Source organism: Pinus tabuliformis, chromosome J (assembly GCF_031772625.1).
Source record: "Pinus tabuliformis cultivar Carrire ecotype Pingquan chromosome J, CPIR1, whole genome shotgun sequence".
NCBI classification, from domain to species: Eukaryota; Viridiplantae; Streptophyta; class Pinopsida; order Pinales; family Pinaceae; genus Pinus; species Pinus tabuliformis.
In genome coordinates, this window is record NC_142295.1 from 640,398,836 (window position 1) to 640,425,580 (window position 26,745).

At 41.0% G+C, this 26,745-nt stretch overlaps 1 protein-coding gene across 1 annotated transcript in view; it reads left to right on the forward strand.

The window, feature by feature from the left end:
* The first annotated feature begins 1,244 nt into the window (after positions 1–1,244).
* Positions 1,245–26,745, forward strand: part of LOC149228557 (nucleolar complex-associated protein 3-like) — a 214,261-nt gene continuing 188,760 nt past the window's right edge. The window contains exons 1-3 of the mRNA XM_089380803.1: positions 1,245–1,283; positions 1,799–2,007; positions 2,391–2,493. Coding sequence (XP_089236929.1) covers positions 1,245–1,283; positions 1,799–2,007; positions 2,391–2,493 — 351 coding nt within the window. The remainder of the gene's footprint in view (positions 1,284–1,798; positions 2,008–2,390; positions 2,494–26,745) is intronic.

A 26,745-nucleotide genomic window follows, 5' to 3' on the forward strand; every position in this document is an offset into this window, starting at 1 on the left:
TTCTTGTTGCAGAACTCACATCTGGTTACCAAACTTCGGATCACAGAAGTAGCGAATAATTGTATGCTTTTGTATACTCAGTTAGCTGTCAACGCCAAGCTTCTCGCTCTGTTCAGAATGAATTCGGATCACAGCTTTAATGACTCAGACCTTGCCACAGATATCCACTTTAGATTCCAAGTGTGCTTGACTCTTGCATGAGGATTTCGGCATTCTAAGAAGGGTTTGGTCTTGCACAATTTCATCCTTAAGAAATGTCACAGCCCAGCAACAGGATTGATCCACAGGCAGCTCACTTTGCTTAGGATTCTCGCTCTTCTCAAACTCAGAAATTTTGGCCAGTTTCAGACGCGTTTTCACAGAGATTAGGCCACCAGTGTTCTGTCCAGCAATTATCTTTTGAGGAATTCGTTCAACCTTCAGTTTCCCTTGAGATACCTGCTGTAGTTGGTCGATGATTTTTTCCTGTGCCAGAATAAATAGAAAATAGGAAAATAAAAGAGAAAATGTTATGTAATTAATTAATATGTAATTAGTTAGTATGTAAATTGAGGCACAATCAATGATCATGCCCCTTCCCATACAGGTGCCCAAGGGCTTATTTAAGCGAGGGCCCTGCCTGTAAAACAAATCAACATTCAATATATATATATATATATATATATATATCTATTCATATTTTTTGAGTTTATACACTCCAGAAAATAGGTTTATCAACTAGGGTGGAATCTTTCACCACCACAATTGATAGGAGAGAAGGGGTCTTAAAACCCTCAGAGCCTCAGGCTCAATGAAAACAGAGATAATTGATACAATCCAATGATGATCCAAATGAGTTCAACCCTCTTGTATGTATATATTTCTTTTTGAGGGGATTTTTCTTCTTAATTGATTGAGCGAGGTTCACTCAAAACCCCAACTTTGGGTATTTTGGGGTTTCCTCCTTTATCAAGGACTATAACCTACAGCGATCGATAGGCTACTTCGTCTTTTGAGCAATTAATTTCTCGGGAACATTACACATTTGTATGGGCAAAAGGTTTTACTTTTCTTCAAAGGTTTAGAAAGGAAATTGATCTTCATCAAATTTTGTTCACTTTAAATTTTCATTGTGTTCATTGAGATTTGAGAACCAAAACCTCAACCTGAACTGAAATTTTTTTAGCACCCCAGTTTATAATATCGAAGACCATATTGCGGTAGTTACAGTTAAAGCACATTGTCGACACAGTCTTGACTCTTGAATGACAACAATCTACATTGTTTATGGCAGCATTGATTCGGTACATGAATTTTCAAACTTTCCTTATTTCTGGCAAACCTTTTTATTTTTATCATCTCTATCTAATGGTATTTGTATTTGCAAGGATACTGCGTTTTCTAATGTTCATCTTAGTCTCTATCTTATATCAACTATACTAGTTTGTCTGCATCATGTGATTCACAAGATATATGTTCATGTGTGTAATTGCTCAATCTCTGGATATTTTGTTCCAGATTGGATTTCCTGTAGCTACCATTAACCAACCATCCCCTAACCACAAATTTAAGCCTTGCTCTCTTTTGTATTATCATAAAATATGAGTCAAAACCTAATTTGACTTGTTTCTTAGCTGTTCCTGGTAGATACATTTGATCTGAATTCAATGCTGGATTTTTTATGACTAGGCTAGTCAACTTATAACCTATCATTCTTATAAAGACAGATGATATAGTTTTTAAGTTTTGGAACTTGAAAATTGCAAAACAGAAAGCAAATTTGTTGGTTCTTTAATTACACTTTGCTTGTTTGTTTTAGGAGGAACTGGAGAAGGACCTTTCTGTAGAAGAATTGTTTTCTCAACGAAAGGCCCGCATAGCAGAGATTGGAACTGGCCTACTCTCTGATCCTGAGAAACATATTTCAACTTTGAAGGAATTAGTAGAGATGTGCAGTGACGAGGACAAGCACATTTCACAACTTGCACTGCTTTCTTCTGTGGCTGTTTTGAAGGACATTATCCCAGGGTATGTCTTACCATAGTCATTAAAAGATCATTTTAATGTGTCAATGACATCTAGCATGAAATATTTGGCAATAATTTGGTAAGTCCTAATTTTACTATAATTAACTGTGAGATGTCAAATATTGAGGAAGGTTTTAAAGAATTTAGTTATTGATGTGTCTACCTTTATTTATTTGTGATATGGCAATTGGTGTCATTCATTGAATCAGTGGCAATGACTTGGTGAATTGGATTTATAAGATAAACAATGTGATTTGTAAAATACTTAGGAAGTTAGTTTCCTGGCTTGTAAACCCAATTCTTTGTTCTGGTATAAAATAAGAAGGTGCCTGGTCACTTTTGGTCTAAACGTGTCTTCCTGCTTCTATGCATTATGTGAAACAGTTACCGGGTGAGGCTTCCCACAGAGAAGGAACTGGAGATGAAAGTTTCTAAAGAAATAAAAAAAATGCGTGATTACGAATCCACCCTTCTAAAGTGTTACCAGGTGCGGGAATTATTCTGTTGTCAATTATTTTCTAGAATCTATATTATTGTGATAGTGTTTTTTGGTTGGCACCATTACTTTAACTGAATTAGCTCTTTATGTATAAATTTGGTTTAAATAATAGTTTTTTGAAACATTTTGCCTAGATTGACATAAGAAAGGTACATTTTATTACATGAGATCCTTTTCTGGTATATCTGTTAGCTATAACATATTATTGCTATATAGTTCATACAGAGTTGCAGATGAGACTAGAAAAAAATGCAAATGTGATAGGTAAATCTTTTTGGGTTAAAAGTAATTTTTGAGTTTTAATGTGTGCAAAATATATACATAGAGGACAATTGTAGGGCATTTTCCCAAAAAAGAGGGAAACATGGTTGGCCACCATTAGCTACAATATAATTGGCTTATAATTGGCCATATTGCTAACAAAATCGCCATTGAACATTTGTCATAATGATAGTGCTACTTGGCCAAACAGCATATGAGCTGAATGTCCCAAAAAGATTGCAATCAAGGCTCAACACAGGCATAACACAAAACCTCAAGGAGGATGATTTAAGCAACCACCAGAATTAGACCTGCAGGGGGTGGAGGATTAGACCCTTTTTAGGTTTGGAGTGGCCTGATCCCTTATTTGTTGACTCCAGTCTCCACATCAGGTACATCATCATAGGCATCATTTTCAGGCTGATTGTCCTTTTCAGGGAATGCCAGTTTGAGAGTTGGGAAATTGTCACCTAACAGTTGTCCAGGAGGGCTGCATGTCCAGCAGTGGCAGTGCTCTCTCCTCTCCCTCACAGCTGGGCCACCTCTGTCCCAAGGCCTCCCCTCACTTCACTGAGATAAATTAGATCAAGAAGAAGGGGCCGAGGAGGTAGCAGGAGGTATATTGTGTTTATGATGAGGTAAACAAGAAGTTTATTCTTCATAGAGATGTAATTTTCCTTGAATCTTCTAAGACTAACAACATTGTTGAGTGGCAGATTGATTGTTTGGATAGATTTAATCGCGCAGTATGCTATGGATTGAGGCTGTAATAACCATACGAGAGGAACCACAGCTACTGTCACCGGAGTGGCTGAGTTAAAAGGCTAAATGCAGGCTTATGACCGTCAACAGCCAAATGATCTCAGCCTGAGCAGCATTCGTGTAAGCAACAGAAGGTAGCGCAGGCTGGTCGAGGGGCATTTGGTGTCATGAAGGGTCTGTGACAATCGCCACATTGAAGTTGAGAGGTCTGTCGCCTTATTTGAGGCAAGAGTGGGCTGATCTGTTGGCATGGAGCGGCTGTGTATACCAAGAGGTAACAGACAGCCCTCGTGTGGTGACCGTGGGCACGCGGAGCAGTTGTCATGCTATTGAGGAGGTGCACGAATGAGCAGAAAACCATGGAGATGAGAAAGGAGGTGGCTGGAGGATTAGAGTGCCAGATCTCAGCTCAAGCAGGTAGACAGCGACCACACTCTGTTGGAGGCACCCGCATGAAGCGCCAGGAGAAGTCTACAGGAAGTTGTGAGGCAGTTGTAAAATTAAAAGGGACGTGGCAGCCACTGAAGAAGTCGACAGCCGCTGAGAATTCTTTTCTATAAGCTAGATCAACGAATACAGACCAGCTGGCAACTTCATGATGTAACAACCCATCCTTAATGAATTCAACAGGCATGTGTATTTAACCTGCCCTTTGAAATAATGATACAAATTGGTCTCTGTATTTTTTCTTTGGCGCTGTAGCATTTTTTTGTTTGTATAAGTTGCATGCACCTAGGACTAAAAAGAAATTCCCAAAACACCATAATCTCTAGAACCCCAAACATAACAAAGCAATTAAGAAATTACACAGAATTGAGGCAGCAGCTGGTCTACGACATTACAGTGGAGGCAACAAGCTAAGGGTAGTAATTGAAATAAGCATTCTATAGCAGCAAGACTGAAGAGGAAAACTCTGCAATCAAAACTTGTTGACAGTACCTTACAGACAAGGGATTTTACAACAACATCAGGGACATGGATGATCTGTCAAGGATCTGGAGTGAATTGGCCATAGGCCAACAGAGGTTGGATGAGTCATTGAGAGTCGAGACAACTCACAACCTTAGTGCTCATCCTCTTGTCAGAAGAAATTTAATAAGGAGAATTTTTGTAGGGTGGCAGATCTGGAAAGGATGACTAGCCAAAGCAAAAGCAATCTCCAAGACTCCCAAGAAAGAAGTAGAACAACAAACCCTTCTCAAGAGGATTCCATGCTATTCTACAGCAGGAGCACCCAAGGGATATGAAGAAGGAACAAGAGATAGGAAATTTGCTCTTTGCCACTGGGTTGGATTTGAACATCATGAAGATTACAGACAAAGCTCTTTTCAAATTGGAGGAATTAGACTCACATCTTTCCAAGGTGAATCGATCAAATTGGAGGAGTTTAAATTGGGCTCTAAAACCATCAATGCTTGCCTTGATACATCACAAGTTCTTGGAGCACCCTCGTGGAGAGGTAAGACTTATAGTTGCCTCCTGTCTTAGTGAGATCTGAGGTTAGGTTCATCTGTACCTCCTTACAATGATGACATTATGAGGGAAATTTTCCAACTGATAGTAGAAAGCTTTCAGGACTTGCGGTTACACGGAGGGTTCTACCCTGAGAAAGATGCTCAAGATTTTAGAAATCATGGTCGGAATTATGGGTGACCATGATGGCATTTTCGAGCTGCTGCAATTCAAGTTGTTGGCCATTTGGAGGGGGGAACAGATTGTCTCGCTTGCTGCTTCTAAACTAGCAAAAAGGTTAGTTGAGCAAACATGAGACTGTTCAAAAGGCAGTCGACCAAGGAGGAGCTGACGAGGATGCAACTTATAGAAAATTCCAACCAAAGTAAGGACTGCATGAGGAAGGAGCAAATTTGTGGTGTTGGTGAAGACAAGGATGCTTCCTGTGCAAAGGTTCAAAAAGGTAGCAAGAATGAATTAAAGAGGAAAAATCATTGCTTCAGCTGCAAGGGACTGTGGGAGCCTAATCACTCATGCTCAAGTAAAATGGCATAGATGACAAGGGTAGAACAAGAGTGGATTCCTTCTGATAATTCTGATGAGAATGAGATGGATTCTTCCAATAATTTCCACGAGAACACCCTTGATGGGTCTGAGCAATCATGTGAAGACGTCGACTGAAGTTCACCTATGCATCTGTTTAATGGCTGAAAATAGTCAACATAAGGAAGAGATAAATGAAACTCCTAGTCACCAACAGATTGTTCCCATGTGTGAACAAGGCCAAGGAGAAGAGCAATCAGAAGAACAAGAGGAGTGTGATGTACGTAGTGTGCGCTATGAGTCTTTGGAGAGCCCGTTAAAGGCTCAAGTTGGAGTCATGGTTGAGGGAGTTGAGCATCCATCTTTGGGGACAACCATTGATGAGGTGCAAGTAAATGCAGAGGCATCTAGCAGGGGTACAAGATGTTAGTGTCGGTCTTGAGCCCTCCATCGGTGATCAAAAGCTCTTTGCATATGCATAGGTAGGTGTCTCATCAGTGTCAGTTTTGCATCCCGTTAGGCATGCCATAAAACTGATGGAGGAGCTGGTCCTTGTCCCCTTCTTGGCTTTGCTGGATCAGGTCATGTCAGGTATTAAGCTTGTGTCATACTTGTTTTGTTTTGTCTTGAAGTCCCAAGTCTTAGGTCTAGGGTTTTGGTCAAAAATCACTGCAAGGTCATGAGTCAAAGGTCCATGAGTGCCCAGCAAGCCAGAAGGAGGTATGAACATATGTTCCATTGATATTTTTCATCAGGTACAGCTCATTTATACCTTGGATTTAAAAACTCTGTTTTTAAACCCAAGGTCATGTAATATTTGTAAAAAATAAGGAAAATTTCAAAAGTCTTCAAAATGCCGGCAATAACCCTGGTCTCCTCGCTAGAGTCCATCAGATGGTCAACTTGCAAAAAGAATGAAGTTAAAGCGCCTCAAAAGCTAAATTCAGGACAAAGCAACTCAAAAAGCAGTGTTAAAAGTGAATGTCAAAATAGAACATTAGAGAGTGGGTTTTGTAAATTAATTTTTTCAAATTGAATCTACAAGAGGTAAATTTCCCTCTAAACATCTTCATTATGCCTCTATGAGCTAGCAAAGAAGAGCAAGAGGGCGGAAAGAGAGAAAGAGGGCGAATTGCAGAAAAATTAAGGAGATTTCTGGTGCGCGACCACTCGGGCAGTGTGCGCGACCACCTGGGCGGTACGCGACCACTCGGCGCCTCCTCCACAGTTCAAATTTCTAACGCGCGCGACCACTCGGGGTGTGCGCGACCACTCGGAGCCTGCGCGCGACCACTCGGGCTCCCACTCACAGAACCTTCCTAAATCCACTCAAATCGCGTTTTGGTTTGCTAATTGCTCGAGGTAGGCCTCTCTAATGTATTGAATGTTTGAAACATGGATGATGAGCTTGTGTTCATGCATTTTTACCATCAAAAATATGAAGAGAAATAGGTTTAGTGATTGTTTGTTCATGTAGGCAATTTTGCTAAGGTTGGTGTTTGCTTTCAAGGTTTTTAATTCCTCTTTATTCCCTCCATTACTCCTATTAGATTTACAATTGTCATAATGTGTCTCTATCTCATCACATTTGCAATGAATATCAATTCCCCATTCCCTATACCTAAAACCCTAATCCCTCTCATATGCATCCCTTAAACCCTAATTCCTTCCCCACAACAATATTATAAAAAAAAATATATATAAAAACACAGCAAGAATCAAAATAGTGATGTGTAAAAGGAAAGAGCAATTGCAATGGTAAAAATAATAAAACAAAACAGACAAAAAACAGAGGAAAAGATTACTATGTGTAGTCAAGCCATTGCAAGAACAAAAGAAACTTATTGCTGTGCATAGTCCTCACAAATACAGTGAAAAGAAGCTTGTGTTATTCAAAGCAAAAATAAAGCAAATACAGCTGTACATATTTATTAAAGGACATGCTGCTCTGAAATACTGTTTGCAAAAGAATGTTGCTGTGTCTCCAAAACCAAACCCTACGCATCCTTTTCCCTTCTATCCCCCTAATACCCTTGATGCAATGCATCTCCTTTCTCTTTTGAATTTGTTAAGTAAAGCCCTCCTCCCCTTATGACAAATGTAAATTAATTCCTTATTTCCCCTTAGCATCAAAAGTACATCAATCCCTTGGAAAAACAGAGTATGCCTAATAATGTACAGTCAAAGGACAAAATCTAAGAGCTATCTGTTGATGCTAGTAATCAGTGCTGCCCCATCTCCTGTATTACATGCTAGCCCTTACCCCCTGTTGAAAAATGTATTGTCCTTTCCCTTGGTGACCTTATTACATGTCTTCCCTAATAAAGATATTTCTTTGCAAATGATTTCCCGATGATGAGAGATGAGATAACATGTTTGACATTTTGTGAATTATTCCTTAAAAGTTCCCTGTTTTTATATATTTTCCCATTCCTTATGAAAAAGTCCCTCCCCTACCATTTCCCTCATGATTTTTTCCCCTTGAAAACAACATACTTCTCAGCATTTTGCAGGCAGGGCAGCAGTCAACTTTGTCTATTTTCTCCACCTTGCTCAACACCATGTCAACCACTGAAACTAATGAGCAAGGTGATGACCGGTCTTCTTCTACGGAGGTTGAGGCACAGCAGAGGCCTCGTAGGGGTGGCAAAGGTGGTCATCATAGGAGAGAAGAGCCCACATCTTTAGCAGAATTACAGGCTTGCCCATTGGCAGTGACTTGTTTCCAGTACATGTCATGTTTCCAGTTTTGCGAGAGGCTTGCCCAGATTCAGCACCACAGGGAGTTGGCCCGGCTATTTGTTTTGCGCCTTCATGATGGGCAGGTTACTCTTGCAGGGGTGAATTTTGTGTTTTCTCCTGAGATGATTTCAGAGGCTACCGGGATACCCAATGTGGGTGAGGTGTGGCCAAAGCGCAAATGGCTGGATTTTGTTTATTTTGAGCCATATGTCAGGCCAGCATTCGTACATCACTTGTCAGGGAACTTTCCTTTTAGATTCCTCCGAGAGGAGTATGCTCCGATCATGCGGCTTATCATGCATTACTTCACATGTGAGGGAAGGTTTTCACGAGTCTTTGCTTGTCACATTCGCCTGTTGATGCGCTTTACCCGAGTGAGGATGATGAACATCCCGGTTTACTTCTTCCAGGACATTCAGAGGATGGTGTCCGTGTTTCAGAGGCAGTCCCCAGCTCAGCAGCATAGGAGTTTGTGCCATCATGGTCTCATCCAGCTCATTGTTTCCCATCAGTTGAGTCAGCAGGGCATTCCATGGGCAGACTTCATTTCTCATGAGTTCTTTACAGTGCCACCACAGCCACAACCAGAGCCAGAGGCCATTCATGAGGTGGGAGGTCCATCACACCAGCCCGAGATTATTGTTCCGAGACATGTTGCTTCCCCACCGCAGCTTACATATCAGAGGGGTCATAGGACCTTATTTGCAGCAGCTCGACGAGTATTATCTCCACACCAGGTGGAAGGGGCCTCGCATTCTTCATCAGCAGAGGCAGTACGGGAAGGCAAGCAGCCCATGGTTGAGGATGAGAGAGCTGGCGATACACATCATGATTTCATTGACCTTGACGCTCACTCTCCTTCTTCAGATTTTTATGAGCTTATCAGACAGAGAGAGGAGGAGAACCTCGTGTTGCAGCAGAAGCTCGAAATGGCTCAATGGACCATCACTTATCTGGAGCAGCGCAACAGACAATTAGAGGCGGAGAAAGAACTTGATGAGCTATGGAGGATCCGCGGTAATTGAGGTTTGAACCGTAGGAGGCCCGGGGACCCATTGCCTGCTGACCGGGAGTCTTTGCTCATTCAGGCAAATGCTCGCTTGGAGAAACTGTTGGAGAAAGCCAACCAAGACAAAAGGCTGCTACGGAACATGAAAACTCATTATTGGGCGAGAATGCATGTTTGCAAGGCAAAAATGAAGATACTCCAAAGGAAGTTGTCCGAGGCCCGCAAGAGGAGGAAGAAGACCAACCCGCTCCGTATCTTGGCTGAGGCCTCTCTTACTCACCATGATACTCATTAGCCTCCTCCTGGCAGCAAACTCAAGAAATTTTGAGAGTTTTGAGGCATTTTTGGCATTTTTGAGAATTTTACAGGTTTTGGCCATTGGAGTGGTCTCACCCCGCGCGCGACCACTCGTGGGGACAGCTCAGAACGGGGAAAACTCTACATTTTTGGAATTTTCAGGCAAAAATACACTTGCCTATGGATGGACTTCAAATTTTATGGAGATTTGGACTTCCAAAAGCTCAAAATACATGCAAATTTTGACTTTCTGCCCCTTTTTTGAGTTGCAGAAAGCTGCCTTGGGAGAAATGACTTTTGAGGGGTCAAATCAACTCCAAATTCAGAAATTCTAGTGGGGTTGGAAAGTAGACTCATAGACCTTTCCAACAAGCTATCTTGCACCTGATTTGGACACCAGGAAGGCCCTCAAACACAGCTGCCAATGTGCGCGACCACTCCAAGGGAGGGGCGCGACCACTCAAGGAAATTTCACCATTTTGACTATTTCGGCCTGCAAAACACTGTTTTTACTTTGGTTGACTTTTGATGTATGTAAATGATGGATTGTTGGGTAATTTTCATGGCACATGGATACATTTACTCTCCTTTAACACTTCTAGAAGTTTCCTTGATGTAAATAGTGAATATTAAATGCATGGATGGGTTACCTAAGTTTTAGAGACAAGTTGTTTTGACTGCCTATTATCTAGTGCTCAGTTTAGAATTAGTTCAAACTGCTCCTAGGAAGCTGAGCTCGACCCCTAGAGGTGGGGAAAGGAGTTAGATGATCTATATTATGCCTTCTCTTGCTCATTTTCATGGTTGGACTCTTGAGGGAGAAGCTCTATTGTATATTTTACTTGTATCTCTGCAATTTGAGGAAAAGGAAGGCCAGGGTTTTGCAGACATCATTGTGGATTCTTGTGGATTATTGTGTTGATGGTGTGTTTCCTACTTGTCATTGTAAGTGTGTTTATGTGTTCCATCTCTTATTCTATTGCTGCTAATTAAACAAAAGAAGTGATAAAGTTTGAATTCATGCATGCCATGCTCAGCTTTCAATTTTGTTTAATATTTATTATTTATGTTTTCCACTGTCTAAAGAGGATTCAAAGTCATTGTTTGCCCTCTTTAGCTCCCTCTCTTTCTTCCTTGATCATCCATCTCAGCTTAAGGCATCAGCACAAACTCCTTCCTTGCCCCAAAGACCCACCTGCAAAAACTGAGCTCAATCCCCACACCCTGAATTGCATTCCCTCCAATTGCCACCAAAAACCCCAAAAAACTTTAAATCAACCCTCCTCATCAGTTTACTAGCCTAATATCTTTGATCCTAATTGGTCTGCTCACCCCATTGAGAAAATACCTTGAGTCTAACCGGAGAGAGCCTTCTCCTTCCTCGTAGGGCTAGCTACGAGGTGTAATGGTTTGATGTAGCCTTGAGATTTGTCTATCTCAGCCTAGGTGAAATTTCAAGCGCTAACATAGTGGCAACCATACTGGGGAGAACAAACTTGTTTGTGTGTTGATGTGTGTGTTTCGCAAGTCTTAGACGGAGCCTGAAGTTACGCCAGGTAGCCTTTGAACACGCTCTTGTTTTACATCAGCGTTAGTAGATAAACGCTGCTTCAGTCAATCTCCGTGAGCTTCTGAAACCCTCACTTCAGTGACATCTTTATCCCAGTATCATTATGGACTCTAAGCTTCGGATGATAGGCTAAGAGTTTCCATACGGCTGAGCGGTTTTTCCTTTCTTAGTCTATTCGCGAAAACAAGCTGGCTACTGATCCAAGACCAATTGTCAGATCTAATTCATGCCCAGCTATTTTTGAGTATCTTGAAGATCTTGATTTCGATGAAAGTTTTGAGTTGTCGTTGTTCAAAGCTAAATCTGAAAGTGCACTTGCTACTCTAGTTCCTAATCCTGATTTTGCAGCTGCTATTGAATTTGAGAGGCATAATAAATTAGTTGAAAATTTCATTTTGAGGAATCTCCAGACACGTGTACAAGCTACAACTCTTGCTGATTTCCTTGAAAATATCTCTGGTCATATTGGATCTTCTATCACGGCGCATGAACAGGCAAATCCCCCTTATATTGCCATCACTCCCATAGTTACTCATCCCCCATCTACAGTTGTTTCGCCTTCGGTTTCACATACTACTTCTCCTCCTCTTACTCCTCATACTGCCACACCTACCCCGCCTGCTACTCCAAGATCTACCTTACCTAGAAAAATGGCAGCCCGGTTTGCCCCACTTGTATTGCCTGCTAATCTTCATGATATGCCTGCTGATTATCAAAGCAAAATTCCCATGTTTGATGGCACTCCACAAAGTATTATAGCACAGCAACATATAGATAAAATGTCCACTTTCTTTGATCTATATGAGTTAGATGAAGAAGATGTTACCATGCAGTTGTTCGTGCAAACATTTGCCGGAGAAGTAAGAAAATGGTTCAGAGGGTTGGCAGCTAACAGCATCACCACCTTAGAAGCACTCAAGAATCAATTCTTGGACCGATGGGAAATAACGAAAGACCCGCTGCAAATCAATGTCGAGTACAACAACCTCAAGCGAAATCCGGGTGAGTCGGTTCAAGATTATATCATCAGATTTAATTCAGTGTATAACGCTATACCCGATGATTTGAAACCATCAAGAAAGTCCGCATTGCTTAAGTTCCCGGATGGTTTCGATCCGGAGATGGCCTACTCACTGCGGGACCGAGATCCTCCTACCTTGGAGGAAATGCAGAAAATTGCAGTCAGTGTGGAGGCTAATTTGAATGACAAAAGGGCAAGAATGAAAGCGGAGAAGAAGGTCACAATCAAAGAAGAGGCAGCATCCACTTCTCAGGTTCTTCGTACAGTTGAGGAGATGAAAAAGGCACTCCAAAATCTTAGTCTTGGCAAACCGGAACCACAAGTTCGAAACCCAAATTTCAGAGGTCAACAACAGCAGCCCCAATATAGAATCAAACAGCGGGAAACACGAGCACAAGAGGCTGCCGTGCAGCAGCCAATCCAACCCCCATTTCAGCAAAACTATGTCACTCAAGAATCAGAAGATGAAGGTGAAGGTCTTGGTGAAGAGAATCATTTTTTCACTCCCGATGATCTGCCCACATACATCACGGAAGAAGAAGAGCTGGTAAGTAATGCTTATACACCTCAAGATGAGCATTACATTCTATCTAATGATGTTGTACTTCAAGAAGAGTCGGAAGAGTATCAACGAGGTTACTTACACGCTTTATCAGCTCAGCAAGGCCAGCAGAGACAATTGAGAAACCAGACAATTCCCATACATCCGATTCAAAAGAGGGCAGAAAACTTGGCAAAAAATGGTGCTGCTGTTCCACAGAGAAAAGGTAAAGAATTCATGGATCCTTCATCAACTCAAACAGTTCGAGCAAACAAGATGGATCAGCCATCAAATGTACCCAAAGATAGAGCAGAAAAACGAGACAATCCGACAAAGGAAGGTGAAAAGAGTCAAGCATTCAGCATTGAGAATGAAGTTGCAAAATTGAAATTGACCATTCCATTGACAGAAGTCATGAAGAACAGTACATATCGTGCACAAATTTCTAAAGTATTCAACATTGACCCAATGTTAGATGCGGTGAACGTAGAGGATGACCAGCCGGAATTGATCTTTGGACCAACTCTAAATGGTGAGTCCCCCGAGAGTGAGGTTCCTCCATTCTATATCAGCTTGAGAATTCATGATTATGTGCTTCATAATGCTATGTTCGATTCGGGAGCGTCACATAATTCAATGCCCAAGGCAATTATGGAGAAGTTGGGGCTTGATATTACTCGAAAGTACCATGACCTATATTCATTTGATTCCAGCCGGGTTAGATGTATTGGCTTAATTAAAGATTTGGTTGTTAGTCTGGATCAAATTCCCGCAAAGAATCTATTGATGGATGTGGTAGTGGCGGACATTCCTCCACGATTTGGCATGCTCCTCTCAAGGTCATGGGGATCCAAGCTTAAAGGTACTCTTCAGCTGGATTTTTCATATGCTACTATTCCGGTGTTTGGACAAATGAGGAAAGTGTATCGAGAGCAAAAGATGAAGTATATGATTACTAGCAAGGAAAAGCCAGTAAATCATCCTGTAAATTATGTACAAACAGATTTAGAATCTTTTGTTTTGTTTGCGGAAAATTTAAATGATATAGATAGTCAGCTAGTTCAGGTAGAAGATATCCCAGGCATTGCAGAAAATTTCAGAGAAGTATTGAGAACGGAAAGTGAAGAAAGGACTGCTGTCATAAGGTCAATCGCTGAAACAAATGGGCAGCAAATCGCCACTGCAACAACATCAGATTTTTAGCACCTAGAAGATGATGAAGAGGGTCTTTGGACTATGGATTTTGATGGTGCAGTGGGCAGCGATAGTGCTGGTATCGGTGTGTGGATTCGAAGTCCATTCTCAGCCCAAGATCGAGTTCCAAGCAAGGTACGAGTATGTTCTTATAAATTAGCATTTGATTGCTCGAATAATGAGGCAGAATATGAAGCTCTTATTGCTGGTTTGAAAATCCTCCTGAAGTTAAAGGCAAAGAAAATAGCAGTATATGGCGACTCCGAACTAGTTATCAAACAAGTCAAAGGTGAATTTCAGGCCAAACACCCACGTATGAGAGCTTATAGAAATGTTGTTTTAGATATCCTGAAAAGATTTTCTGAACATACTTTGACATGTGTGCCCCGGATTCAAAATGGTGTTGCGGATGCATTGGCAAAAGCAGCAAGTAATTTGAAAATACCAATGAATTCAAGCAACAAGTTCGAAATCTATGTGAAGCATCGCCCTACAATCCCGGATAATCAAAGGTGTTGGCAAGTCTTCCAAGATGACGAAGAAATCAAAGACTTCTTGCATGGAGAAGGTAAATTCGAAGAAATCTCAATAGACATGGAGCCTGAAGGAGTAAATCAAATGGATGTTTTGCAGCTGAAAGACAATTATATTCCTAAAGGGTTAATTCCTTTAGAGGAACTTTTTGATCAAGATGATGTGGCCCGCAAGCCAACTTTGATGCCAACAGAAGAAGGTGTGGAAGATGTGAATCTTGGGACAGCCGAGAATCCAAAGATGGTGAAATTATCAAAAGCATTGCCGCTCAAGGTAAAGAATCAATACATTAGATTATTGTCATCATTTTCTGATGTGTTTGCTTGGGATTATTCAGATTTAAGGACCTATGATACAAACATTATTCAACATACTATCCCCATAAAGCCAAATCAAAAGCCTTTTCGACAAAAGTTGCGGAGGATCAATCCCAAGTTGTTGCCTTTGATTGAGAAGGAAGTCAATAGGCTCTACAAGTCCGGAATTATAGTTCCTATTCGCTTTTCTGATTGGATCTCCAATCTAGTGCCTGTGAGAAAGAAGACCGGTGAAATACGCTTATGCATAGACTTCAGAAATTTGAACAAAGTATCTCTCAAGGACAACTATCCGCTGCCCAAAATGGACCACATATTGCAGCGGGTAGTGGGTGCCTCAAGGATGTCATTGCTAGATGGATACTCCGGCTACAATCAGATTTTAGTGCACGAAGATGATCGTGACAAGACAGCCTTCACCACACCGTGGGGAACGTTTCACTATGCCAAAATGCCATTTGGGTTGAAGAATGCCGGTGCTACATTTCAGCGAGCTATGGATATGGCCTTTGCCAATGAAAAGGATATATTCTTAGTTGTTTATCTTGATGACTTAACCGTATTTTCCAAATCAGATGAGGAGCATTTATTTCATTTGACGAAAGTTTTCCAAAAATGCAGAAAATATGGCATTTCTTTAAATCCAAAAAAGAGTCTTTTTGCCATGGGTGAAGGCAAGTTGCTGGGACATATCATTTCCAAAGACGGCATACGAATCGACCCCGCACGGGTGGAGGCAATTCAGCAGCTAGAGCAGCCCCGGAACAAGAAGGAAATACAATCTTTTAATGGCAAATTAAATTTTCTGCGCCGCTTCATTCCTAACCTTGCAGAGCACCTTAGAGAGATAACCAATATGCTTCGGAAGGACAGCGAGATCAAATGGACCGAGGAGGCGGTCAAATCTTTCAATTTAATCAAGGTAATCTTGTCTTCAGCCCCAACCTTGATCAGCCCCGATTATACTCAGGATTTCATTTTGTTTTCTTTTGCTTCTGAGCATACATTGGCAGCCGTATTAATGCAAAAGAGAGGAGTTGAGAGGCCAATTGCATTTTTCAGCCGAATCATAAGAGATGGGGCGCTAAATTATAACATCATTGAGAAACAAGCGTTGGCACTGATTAAGGCTTTGAAAGATTTCCGGGTATATATTCTTAACTCTCATGTATTAGCATATGTCCCTAGTGCAGCCGTAAAAGATGTCTTGGTACAAACGGAGCCGGAAGGTAGGAGGGGTAAGTGGATTGCTGCTCTTTTGGAATATGATGTTGAAATCAAGCCTACCAAGCTGATTAAAGGCCAAGGTCTCGCAAAATTGATGGCTGAAACAAACCTCCATGCCCTTGATATCAACTTGATTGCTGCCTTATCCGATGATGGGGAAGAAAATTCAGTGGTTCAGGTATCAGATATTTTTATTACTTCTCCTTGGTATGCTGATATAGTTTATGTGCTTCAGCATGTATCCGCACCTCCTGGAATGTCAAGAAACAAAGCAAGGACATTGAAGCTAAAGGCTGCTAAGTTTTGCATTATGAAATCAGCACTGTATTGGAAAGATCCCGGGGGCATCTTGCTGAATTGTTTGGTTGAAGAGGAAGCAAAGGCAACAGTAGAGGATTTCCATAAAGGCGACTGTGGAGGTCATTTGTTTTGGAAAACTACAGCCAATAAAATCTTGCGAGCTGGTTTCTATTGGCCTTCCCTATTTTCTGATGTATACAAAGCAGTGAAAAGCTGCCATGAATGCCAAATATTCCAAGGGAAGCAAAGGTTGCAACCATTGCCTCTCAAACCGGTGGAAATCAGTGCACCATTTCAGCAGTGGGGCCTAGACTTCATTGGCGAAATCCACCCAGCATCATCCGGGCAGCATCGATGGATCTTAACTGCCACTGATTACTTCACAAAGTGGATAGAGGCAATTCCCACTCGACAGGCCACAGATTCGGTAATCATCTCTTTTCTTGAAAATAATATCTTGTCACGTTTTGGCTGTCCATTCAAATTAATCACAGATAATGCAACAGCTTTTAAGTCCAATAAGATGGTTGATTTTTGCTATAAGTATAACATCAGCTTGGGGCACTCCACCGCTTATCATCCGCAAGGCAATGGGCTGGCCGAATCATCAAACAAGTCACTAGTTAACATTATCAAGAAGATGCTGGAAATTAACAAGAAAAGTTGGCACAAGAAGTTGGTAAATGCATTATGGGCTGATCGGGTAAGTCAAAAGAAGTCTATTGGCATGTCGCCATTTGAGATTGTTTATGGAATTGATGCAGTTTTTCCAACATCACTTAGTGTACCGGTCGCGAGATTGCTTCAAGAAGCGGGAGAGGATCCGGATCCAATGCAAAGGCGAATCAATCAAATGGTTCACTTACAGCAAACGAGGGAAGAGGTTCTCCAAAATTCTTTAAGGTTGCAAGAGCGTATCAAGAAAATCTATGACAAGAAGGCAAAGTCAGAAAACTTTCAGCTGGAGGATGTTGTTTTAAGGTGGGATGCCCGAAATGAGGACAAAGGTAAGCACGGTAAATTTGATAATTTGTGGAAAGGTCCTTATAAGATTGCTGCATATCGTGGTCCCAATGCTTTCATTCTCAAAGAGTTGAATGGGGATGAATGTCCCGGTGGGTCGGTGAATGGCCGGCTTCTGAAAAGATATCATGCTTGAGCAATGCTGCTCTAATCATCCTCATTGTAATTACCGTTTTCCTTTCATTACAACAAGTGTGAACTGATCTCTCATCCTTAGTTTGGGGCCCGCGGTGAAGGCTATAATTCTGAGGATGGGGATTGGTTGGTGTGAAGTTTTCAGGTTGTTTATTTTCTGCAAAAATTAGTTTGTTTGAGTCAAAATCCTTTGAAAATTTCAGTTTATAGTCCAAGTCAAATAAAGTCATTTCGAGTATGGTCACGTTTGTACAAGTTGACTCCATTGCCCAATGAATAAAGCACTGGTCTGCTCTCCCAGAGGTCTAAGGTTCTTGGCACCTCCAAGGAGCTACCATCCCCATTGGAGCCAATGTTAGTGTCGGTCTTGAGCCCTCCATCGGTGATCAAAAGCTCTTTGCATATGCATAGGTAGGTGTCTCATCAGTGTCAGTTTTGCATCCCGTTAGGCATGCCATAAAACTGATGGAGGAGCTGGTCCTTGTCCCCTTCTTGGCTTTGCTGGATCAGGTCATTTCAGGTATTAAGCTTGTGTCATACTTGTTTTGTTTTGTCTTGAAGTCCCAAGTCTTAGGTCTAGGGTTTTGGTCAAAAATCACTGCAAGGTCATGAGTCAAAGGTCCATGAGTGCCCAACAAGCCAGAAGGAGGTATGTACATATGTTCCATTGATATTTTTCATCAGGTACAGCTCATTTATACCTTGGATTTAAAAACTCTGTTTTTAAACCCAAGGTCATGTAATATTTGTAAAAAATAAGGAAAATTTCAAAAGTCTTCAAAATGCCGGCAATAACCCTGGTCTCCTCGCCAGAGTCCATCAGATGGTCAACCTGCAAAAAGAATGAAGTTAAAGCGCCTCAAAAGCTAAATTCAGGACAAAGCAACTCAAAAAGCAGTGTTAAAAGTGAATGTCAAAATAGAACATTAGAGAGTGGGTTTTGTAAATTAATTTTTTCAAATTGAACCTACAAGAGGTAAATTTCCCTCTAAACATCTTCATTATGCCTCTATGAGCTAGCAAAGAAGAGCAAGAGGGCGGAAAGAGAGAAAGAGGGCGAATTGCAGAAAAATTAAGGAGATTTCTGGTGCGCGACCACTCGGGCAGTGTGCGCGACCACCTGGGCGGTGCGCGACCACTCGGCGCCTCCTCCACAGTTCAAATTTCTAACGCGCGCGACCACTCGGGGTGTGCGCGACCACTCGGAGCCTGCGCGCGACCACTCGGGCTCCCACTCACAGAACCTTCCTAAATCCACTCAAATCGCGTTTTGGTTTGCTAATTGCTCGAGGTAGGCCTCTCTAATGTATTGAATGTTTGAAACATGGATGATGAGCTTGTGTTCATGCATTTTTACCATCAAAAATATGAAGAGAAATAGGTTTAGTGATTGTTTGTTCATGTAGGCAATTTTGCTAAGGTTGGTGTTTGCTTTCAAGGTTTTTAATTCCTCTTTATTCCCTCCATTACTCCTATTAGATTTACAATTGTCATAATGTGTCTCTATCTCATCACATTTGCAATGAATATCAATTCCCCATTCCCTATACCTAAAACCCTAATCCCTCTCATATGCATCCCTTAAACCCTAATTCCTTCCCCACAGCAATATTATAAAAAAAATATATATAAAAACACAGCAAGAATCAAAATAGTGATGTGTAAAAGGAAAGAGCAATTGCAATGGTAAAAATAATAAAACAAAAAAGACAAAAAACAGAGGAAAAGATTACTATGTGTAGCCAAGCCATTGCAAGAACAAAAGAAACTTATTGCTGTGCATAGTCCTCACAAATACAGTGAAAAGAAGGCTGTGTTATTCAAAGCAAAAATAAAGCAAATACAGCTGTACATATTTATTAAAGGACATGCTGCTCTGAAATACTGTTTGCAAAAGAATGTTGCTGTGTCTCCAAAACCAAACCCTACGCATCCTTTTCCCTTCTATCCCCCTAATACCCTTGATGCAATGCATCTCCTTTCTCTTTTGAATTTGTTAAGTAAAGCCCTCCTCCCCTTATGACAAATGTAAATTAATTCCTTATTTCCCCTTAGCATCAAAAGTACATCAATCCCTTGGAAAAACAGAGTATGCCTAATAATGTACAGTCAAAGGACAAAATCTAAGAGCTATCTGTTGATGCTAGTAATCAGTGCTGCCCCAACTCCTGTATTACATGCTAGCCCTTACCCCCTGTTGAAAAATGTATTGTCCTTTCCCTTGGTGACCTTATTACATGTCTTCCCTAATAAAGATATTTCTTTGCAAATGATTTCCCGATGATGAGAGATGAGATAACATGTTTGACATTTTGTGAATTATTCCTTAAAAGTTCCCTGTTTTTATATATTTTCCCATTCCTTATGAAAAAGTCCCTCCCCTAACATTTCCCTCATGATTTTTTCCCCTTGAAAACATCATACTTCTCAGCATTTTGCAGGCAGGGCAGCAGTCAACTTTGTCTATTTTCTCCACCTTGCTCAACACCATGTCAACCACTGAAACTAATGAGCAAGGTGATGACCGGTCTTCTTCTACGGAGGTTGAGGCACAGCAGAGGCCTCGTAGGGGTGGCAAAGGTGGTCATCATAGGAGAGAAGAGCCCACATCTTTAGCAGAATTACAGGCTTGCCCATTGGCAGTGACTTGTTTCCAGTACATGTCATGTTTCCAGTTTTGTGAGAGGCTTGCCCAGATTCAGCACCACAGGGAGTTGGCCCGGCTATTTGTTTTGCGCCTTCATGATGGGCAGGTTACTCTTGCAGGGGTGAATTTTGTGTTTTCTCCTGAGATGATTTCAGAGGCTACCGGGATACCCAATGTGGGTGAGGTGTGGCCAAAGCGCAAATGGCTGGATTTTGTTTATTTTGAGCCATATGTCAGGCCAACGTTCGTACATCACTTGTCAGGGAACTTTCCTTTCAGATATCTCCGAGAGGAGTATGCTCCGATCATGCGGCTTTTCATGCATTACTTCACATGTGAGGGAAGGTTTTCACGAGTCTTTGCTTGTCACATTCGCCTGTTGATGCACTTTACCCGAGTGAGGATGATGAACATCCCGGTTTACTTCTTCCAGGACATTCAGAGGATGGTGTCCGTGTTTCAGAGGCAGTCCACAGCTCAGCAGCATAGGAGTTGTGCCATCATGGTCTCATCCAGCTCATTGTTTCCCATCAGTTGAGTCAGCAGGGCATTCCATGGGCAGACTTCATTTCTCATGAGTTCTTTACAGTGCCACCACAGCCACAACCAGAGCCAGAGGCCATTCATGAGGCGGGAGGTCCATCACACCAGCCCGAGATTATTGTTCCGAGACATGTTGCTTCCCCACCGTAGCTTACATATCAGAGGGGTCATAGGACCTTATTTGCAGCAGCTCGACGAGTATTATCTCCACACCAGGTGGAAGGGGCCTCGCATTCTTCATCAGCAGAGGCAGTACGGGAAGGCAAGCAGCCCATGGTTGAGGATGAGAGAGCTGGCGATACACATCATGATTTCATTGACCTTGACGCTCACTCTCCTTCTTCAGATTTTTATGAGCTTATCAGACAGAGAGAGGAGAACCTCGTGTTGCAGCAGAAGCTCGAAATGGCTCAATGGACCATCACTTATCTGGAGCAGCGCAACAGACAATTAGAGGCGGAGAAAGAACTTGATGAGCTATGGAGGATCCGCGGTAATCTAGGTTTGAACCGTAGGAGGCCCGTGGACCCATTGCCTGCTGACCGGGAGTCTTTGCTCATTCAGGCAAATGCTCGCTTGGAGAAACTGTTGGAGAAAGCCAACCAAGACAAAAGGCTGCTACGGAACATGAAAACTCATTATTGGGCGAGAATGCATGTTTGCAAGGCAAAAATGAAGATACTCCAAAGGAAGTTGTCCGAGGCCCGCAAGAGGAGGAAGAAGACCAACCCGCTCCGTATCTTGGCTGAGGCCTCTCTTACTCACCATGATACTCATTAGCCTCCTCCTGGCAGCAAACTCAAGAAATTTTGAGAGTTTTGAGGCATTTTTGGCATTTTTGAGAATTTTACAGGTTTTGGCCATTGGAGTGGTCTCACCCCGCGCGCGACCACTCGTGGGGACAGCTCAGAACGGGGAAAACTCTACATTTTTGGAATTTTCAGGCAAAAATACACTTGCCTATGGATGGACTTCAAATTTTATGGAGATTTGGACTTCCAAAAGCTCAAAATACATGCAAATTTTGACTTTCTGCCCCTTTTTTGAGTTGCAGAAAGCTGCCTTGGGAGAAATGACTTTTGAGGGGTCAAATCAACTCTAAATTCAGAAATTCTAGTGGGGTTGGAAAGTAGACTCATAGACCTTTCCAACAAGCTATCTTGCACCTGATTTGGACACCAGGAAGGCCCTCAAACACAGCTGCCAATGTGCGCGACCACTCCAAGGGAGGGGCCCGACCACTCAGGGAAATTTCACCATTTTGACTATTTCGGCCTGCAAAACACTGTTTTTACTTTGGTTGACTTTTGATGTATGTAAATGATGGATTGTTGGGTAATTTTCATGGCACATGGATACATTTACTCTCCTTTAACACTTCTAGAAGTTTCCTTGATGTAAATAGTGAATATTAAATGCATGGATGGGTTACCTAAGTTTTAAAGGCAAGTTGTTTTGACTGCCTATTATCTAGTGCTCAGTTTAGAATTAGTTCAAACTGCTCCTAGGAAGCTGAGCTCGACCCCTAGAGGTGGGGAAAGGAGTTAGATGATCTATATTATGCCTTCTCTTGCTCATTTTCATGGTTGGACTCTTGAGGGAGAAGCTCTATTGTATATTTTACTTGTATCTCTGCAATTTGAGGAAAAGGAAGGCCAGGGTTTTGCAGACATCATTGTGGATTCTTGTGGATTATTGTGTTGATGGTGTGTTTCCTACTTGTCATTGTAAGTGTGTTTATGTGTTCCATCTCTTATTCTATTGCTGCTAATTAAACAAAAGAAGTGATAAAGTTTGAATTCATGCATGCCATGCTCAGCTTTCAATTTTGTTTAATATTTATTATTTATGTTTTCCACTGTCTAAAGAGGATTCAAAGTCATTGTTTGCCCTCTTTAGCTCCCTCTCTTTCTTCCTTGATCATCCATCTCAGCTTAAGGCATCAGCACAAACTCCTTCCTTGCCCAAAGACCCACCTGCAAAAACTGAGCTCAATCCCCACACCCTGAATTGCACTCCCTCCAATTGCCACCAAAAACCCCAAAAAACTTTAAATCAACCCTCCTCATCAGTTTACTAGCCTAATATCTTTGATCCTAATTGGTCTGCTCACCCCATTGAGAAAATACCTTGAGTCTGACCGGAGAGAGCCTTCTCCTTCCTCGTAGGGCTAGCTACGAGGTGTAATGGTTTGATGTAGCCTTGAGATTTGTCTATCTCAGCCTAGGTGAAATTTCAAGCGCTAACACAAAACTCTCAGATGATAGCCACCAAGAGAAGATTGAGCATTTCAAGACAAATTTTATGGCAATGAAGAAGAAGACCTAGACACTCCGAGGCACCATCTTGCAGCAGATCAATAAACTTGAGGAGCTTGGAGTTGTGTGTGACAAGTCAATGACCAAGTTGTTTGGCGTTGGGGAGAAACTAACATCCTTAACTAGGTGACCAGGGGAGCATATTTTGGAGTTTCAATACAACCCTCTTCAAGAGTACATTGACAGGGCTTGTGGCACTATCAACCCACCTCTGTACCTGGGAGAGAGGGGGGCAAAGTTTTCTAGATGGATCCTATGGGCTCACTTGGCGGGGCTTTCTAGATGTGTTTTACAGGTTTGCTAAGACTGAGCGATGGGCTGACAAATTAGGAGCATACCAATTAAAATTAGAATGTAGCAATGAAAGTATGGTGGGATTGTTTTTTGTGTGGGTACTTATGCTCAAGATCTGTGCCAGGGGATGAAGAAAGTTTATTTTAATTTTCTAACATTTAATAACGGCTTTTAATACCTAATGGTATTTTTATTATAATTTTCTAACACTTAATGACAAATGCAGCATGGTATTTATACTCCTTTGTGTAAAGCTTAATGAAGACCATTTTAAAAAACAAACCTATTTTTAAAATTCCCAAAGTTCTCAAAAATTTACTCCGAAAAAATTCTTTATTAAAATTAATAAAAATAATAAATTTTATTTAAATTTGTGAATTGTTATGAAATTTAGGGCCATTTAAAACAAATATCATTAAAAAATATTGTGTACTATCTCTATGCTTCTGCATTGTTGTATGGTGTTGTTTACTAGTTTTGCTATCTGACATTGAATTATAATAATATTGTTGAAGATTAACTAATGCTCTGAAAAAGATTAATAAAGTGTTGTTTGCTAAGAAATATTGATCCACCCCCCTTCTTAGTGTTTCCACTAGGTTCAGTCTTCATAATAACTTGTAATTATGACTGATGTAAATGATGTAATAAAGAGAACAAAATTATTATTGTAAACTTGCTTCATGGGTTTCATGAGCAAGTGATTTTAGAATAATAGGATTTGTCATTTAGAGTCTAGAATTAATGTCATGTATGAAGAGCTCTTCTTGAGCCTATGTTTAATGTATACAAGTCTATAGAAATGTCTAGAAGCCCTCCAAAGACAAGCATAATCCCTCTTGAAGAAGTCGGCCTACAAATTGAATTAAAGGAAGATCATGTCGGCTCACTATATAGAGACACATCCCTTCATACACTCAAGTTGGCTTATTTATGATGGGAAACCACTATATATAGGCACCAAGGCACTTTGCATTTCCTCAGTTTAGGAATTCAGATCATCCTTTGAATTCAGATGGGTAATAACAAGAGGATAGTTCGGATCCCTAGAACATAAGCTAATTCAGATGGAAGGAGCAACAAGAAAAGATGATAATGGAACAGCGAAAAGGTCTAAGGGCTAGCTGCAAGTACAATGATTTAGATACCTCTCTCTGATGTTCGAATGAGGCTACAGTCATCTCTGAATTCGGATGGGCAGAGGCAGAATGAGGTTCAGATACATCTCAGTGTTATTCGGATGGGCAGTGGCAAGATCTCTGTGGAAACTTCAGAATGGACCTGTCTCTTTGATAAGGAGGATCTCAGTGATCCCACAGTGACACACTCTATCTCAGCATACATTCTATATGCAGTCATAATCTCAGCATATATGTAATCATGGTCTTGGTATAGTTACAAGATCATGATCTTATGAAGATCTCAGTGTAGCTCTCATATATATATAGATATACATATCTCAATATAGAGATCTCATAGCTATGATGAAGATATCGTTAAAGATGCAACAATGGTGCAGTAGTGATGGCCTAGGTGTTGTAGCAGTGATGACTTCAGTAGCAGTGACGATGATCTCAACAATAACAAAGAAGAGGATTGGTGTCTTGGTCTTGGAGTGGCTTATAGGTCAAGGGTCTTGGTCTTGGTATTCGTCATTTAGAATCTCTATAAGAAGAATTTGTGCAGGTTTTCCTCTCAAAAAGTGAGAGGTTTTGGCCATGGTAGAGAGCCAACATTCTGTGTTCTTGTCTCTTTTGTTTTGGTAACTATTTGATGAAGTAAAAGAACATACACTAATAATAAGAGAAGATTGTGCTAATAAGAAAAAGTAAAAAGTACCTCACAAGTAGTTATCATCATCTGAAGAATCTCACCCTAACCTAAATGCCCTAGATTCCTCAACATGGTATCAGAGCTAAGGTGCTAAAGTCAAAGAAAGGGCAGCAAAGAGACATTCAAGGATCATGTTTCAAGAAGGGCATCAAAGCAAGTTGAAGGATATTAAAGAAAAGGATCAAGATATACATTGAAGAATCCAACCTTGATTTTGATCAAACCCTAGATCGAAGAAGTAGTCTACAACAACAAGAACTTTTGTTTCTGTAGTCATGATCAAAAGGCCACCAAAACCCTCATTAAGTTGTCTACAAAGCAGGGTAGCTCGAAGGACCTTAAAACAAAGATCACATCATCTTAGAGAAAGTCAAAACCCTAGTAGTAGTTCTAATCTACACTACAAAAGAAGGCAAAGCATATTGAAGGCATTGTCATCATCTTCAAGGTTATAAAAACAAGCAAGGACCATCTCCTTGCCCCAAAAGAAGATATTCCAAGGAAGCAACAAATCATCCTCATCAAAAGGAGTAACCTTTTCTATTGGAGAAAGGATTTTTCATTTGAAAGAAGATCATCCAAGTGGAAGCTCTAATACATCTTCTTCAACCAATGATCAAGTAGAAGAGTTCATCTTCACTTGTCAAGTAAGTATCTTTCATTCATTAATTTGTTTGGTAAAATGACTTCGTGGCTGCAAGGAGATCTATAAGTTGGATAGGTCATCGAAATTCCTTGCAGAAGAAAGGAGGAAAGATATAGTCCTCGAAAGTGAAGTCTTTGATATTTATGGAGAAGTCTCTGAAGGTCAAGCATTGTTTGAATGCATGGAAAAGGATCAAGGGACTCATAGGATCCTTATGAAATCAGTCAAAGGTCCTCTCATCCCTATGTAGCAGAGGAGACATCAAAGAGATATATGAAATGCTAGAAGATATATTCTCTAAAAATGCAGTAAAGGTGGTCATATTACTTAGACTTGATCTGCACAAAATTGAAGGTATCAAAGAATGAAGGGATGCCTTTATAGGATCTCAATTGGGAGATCTGGGAGAGATGATAAGAAGATAATCATCATTGTTCTTAAATGCACTAAAGTTAACTCATTCGACAACTTGTGGTGTTTATGCTAGATAGAAAAAGACAAGTTGAGGGCAAAAGTGCTGAAGGTTAAAGGACTCATTTGCAGAAAGGAAAGGGAAGTTTGGTCCTCAAACAAGACAAAACAGTGTAGCTAAGATTCAATGTTATGGAAAAAAAGCTCATATCACTGGAAAGATGGAGGAAGCTGAAGAAAAGGACCAAGGAAAGAGGGAGTAACAGATCTCTACTATGATTGAGATGGCATCCCTCACAAAAGGGTCTTATAATAAGATGCATTGTTGCATCATGGACGCATTAGAAACAAGAGCTCGTGACATCACCATGGGAATCATGAAGGACAAAATGAACAAAATCCATGGTAGTCAAACATGAAGGATATAGATCTTGGGAACCTCATTGGACATTGAAGGAAAGGATGAAGTTATCCATGACAAGGCTCATCATACATCAAGTCAAAAAGGAAACATCAGCAAGATGCGGATATGCAAGATCCTCAAGATTCTTTGATGGAATCCTCATCAGAGAGTTCACTAATCTAGAGAAGAAGCAAGTGTTTCATCAAGAACTCCAACT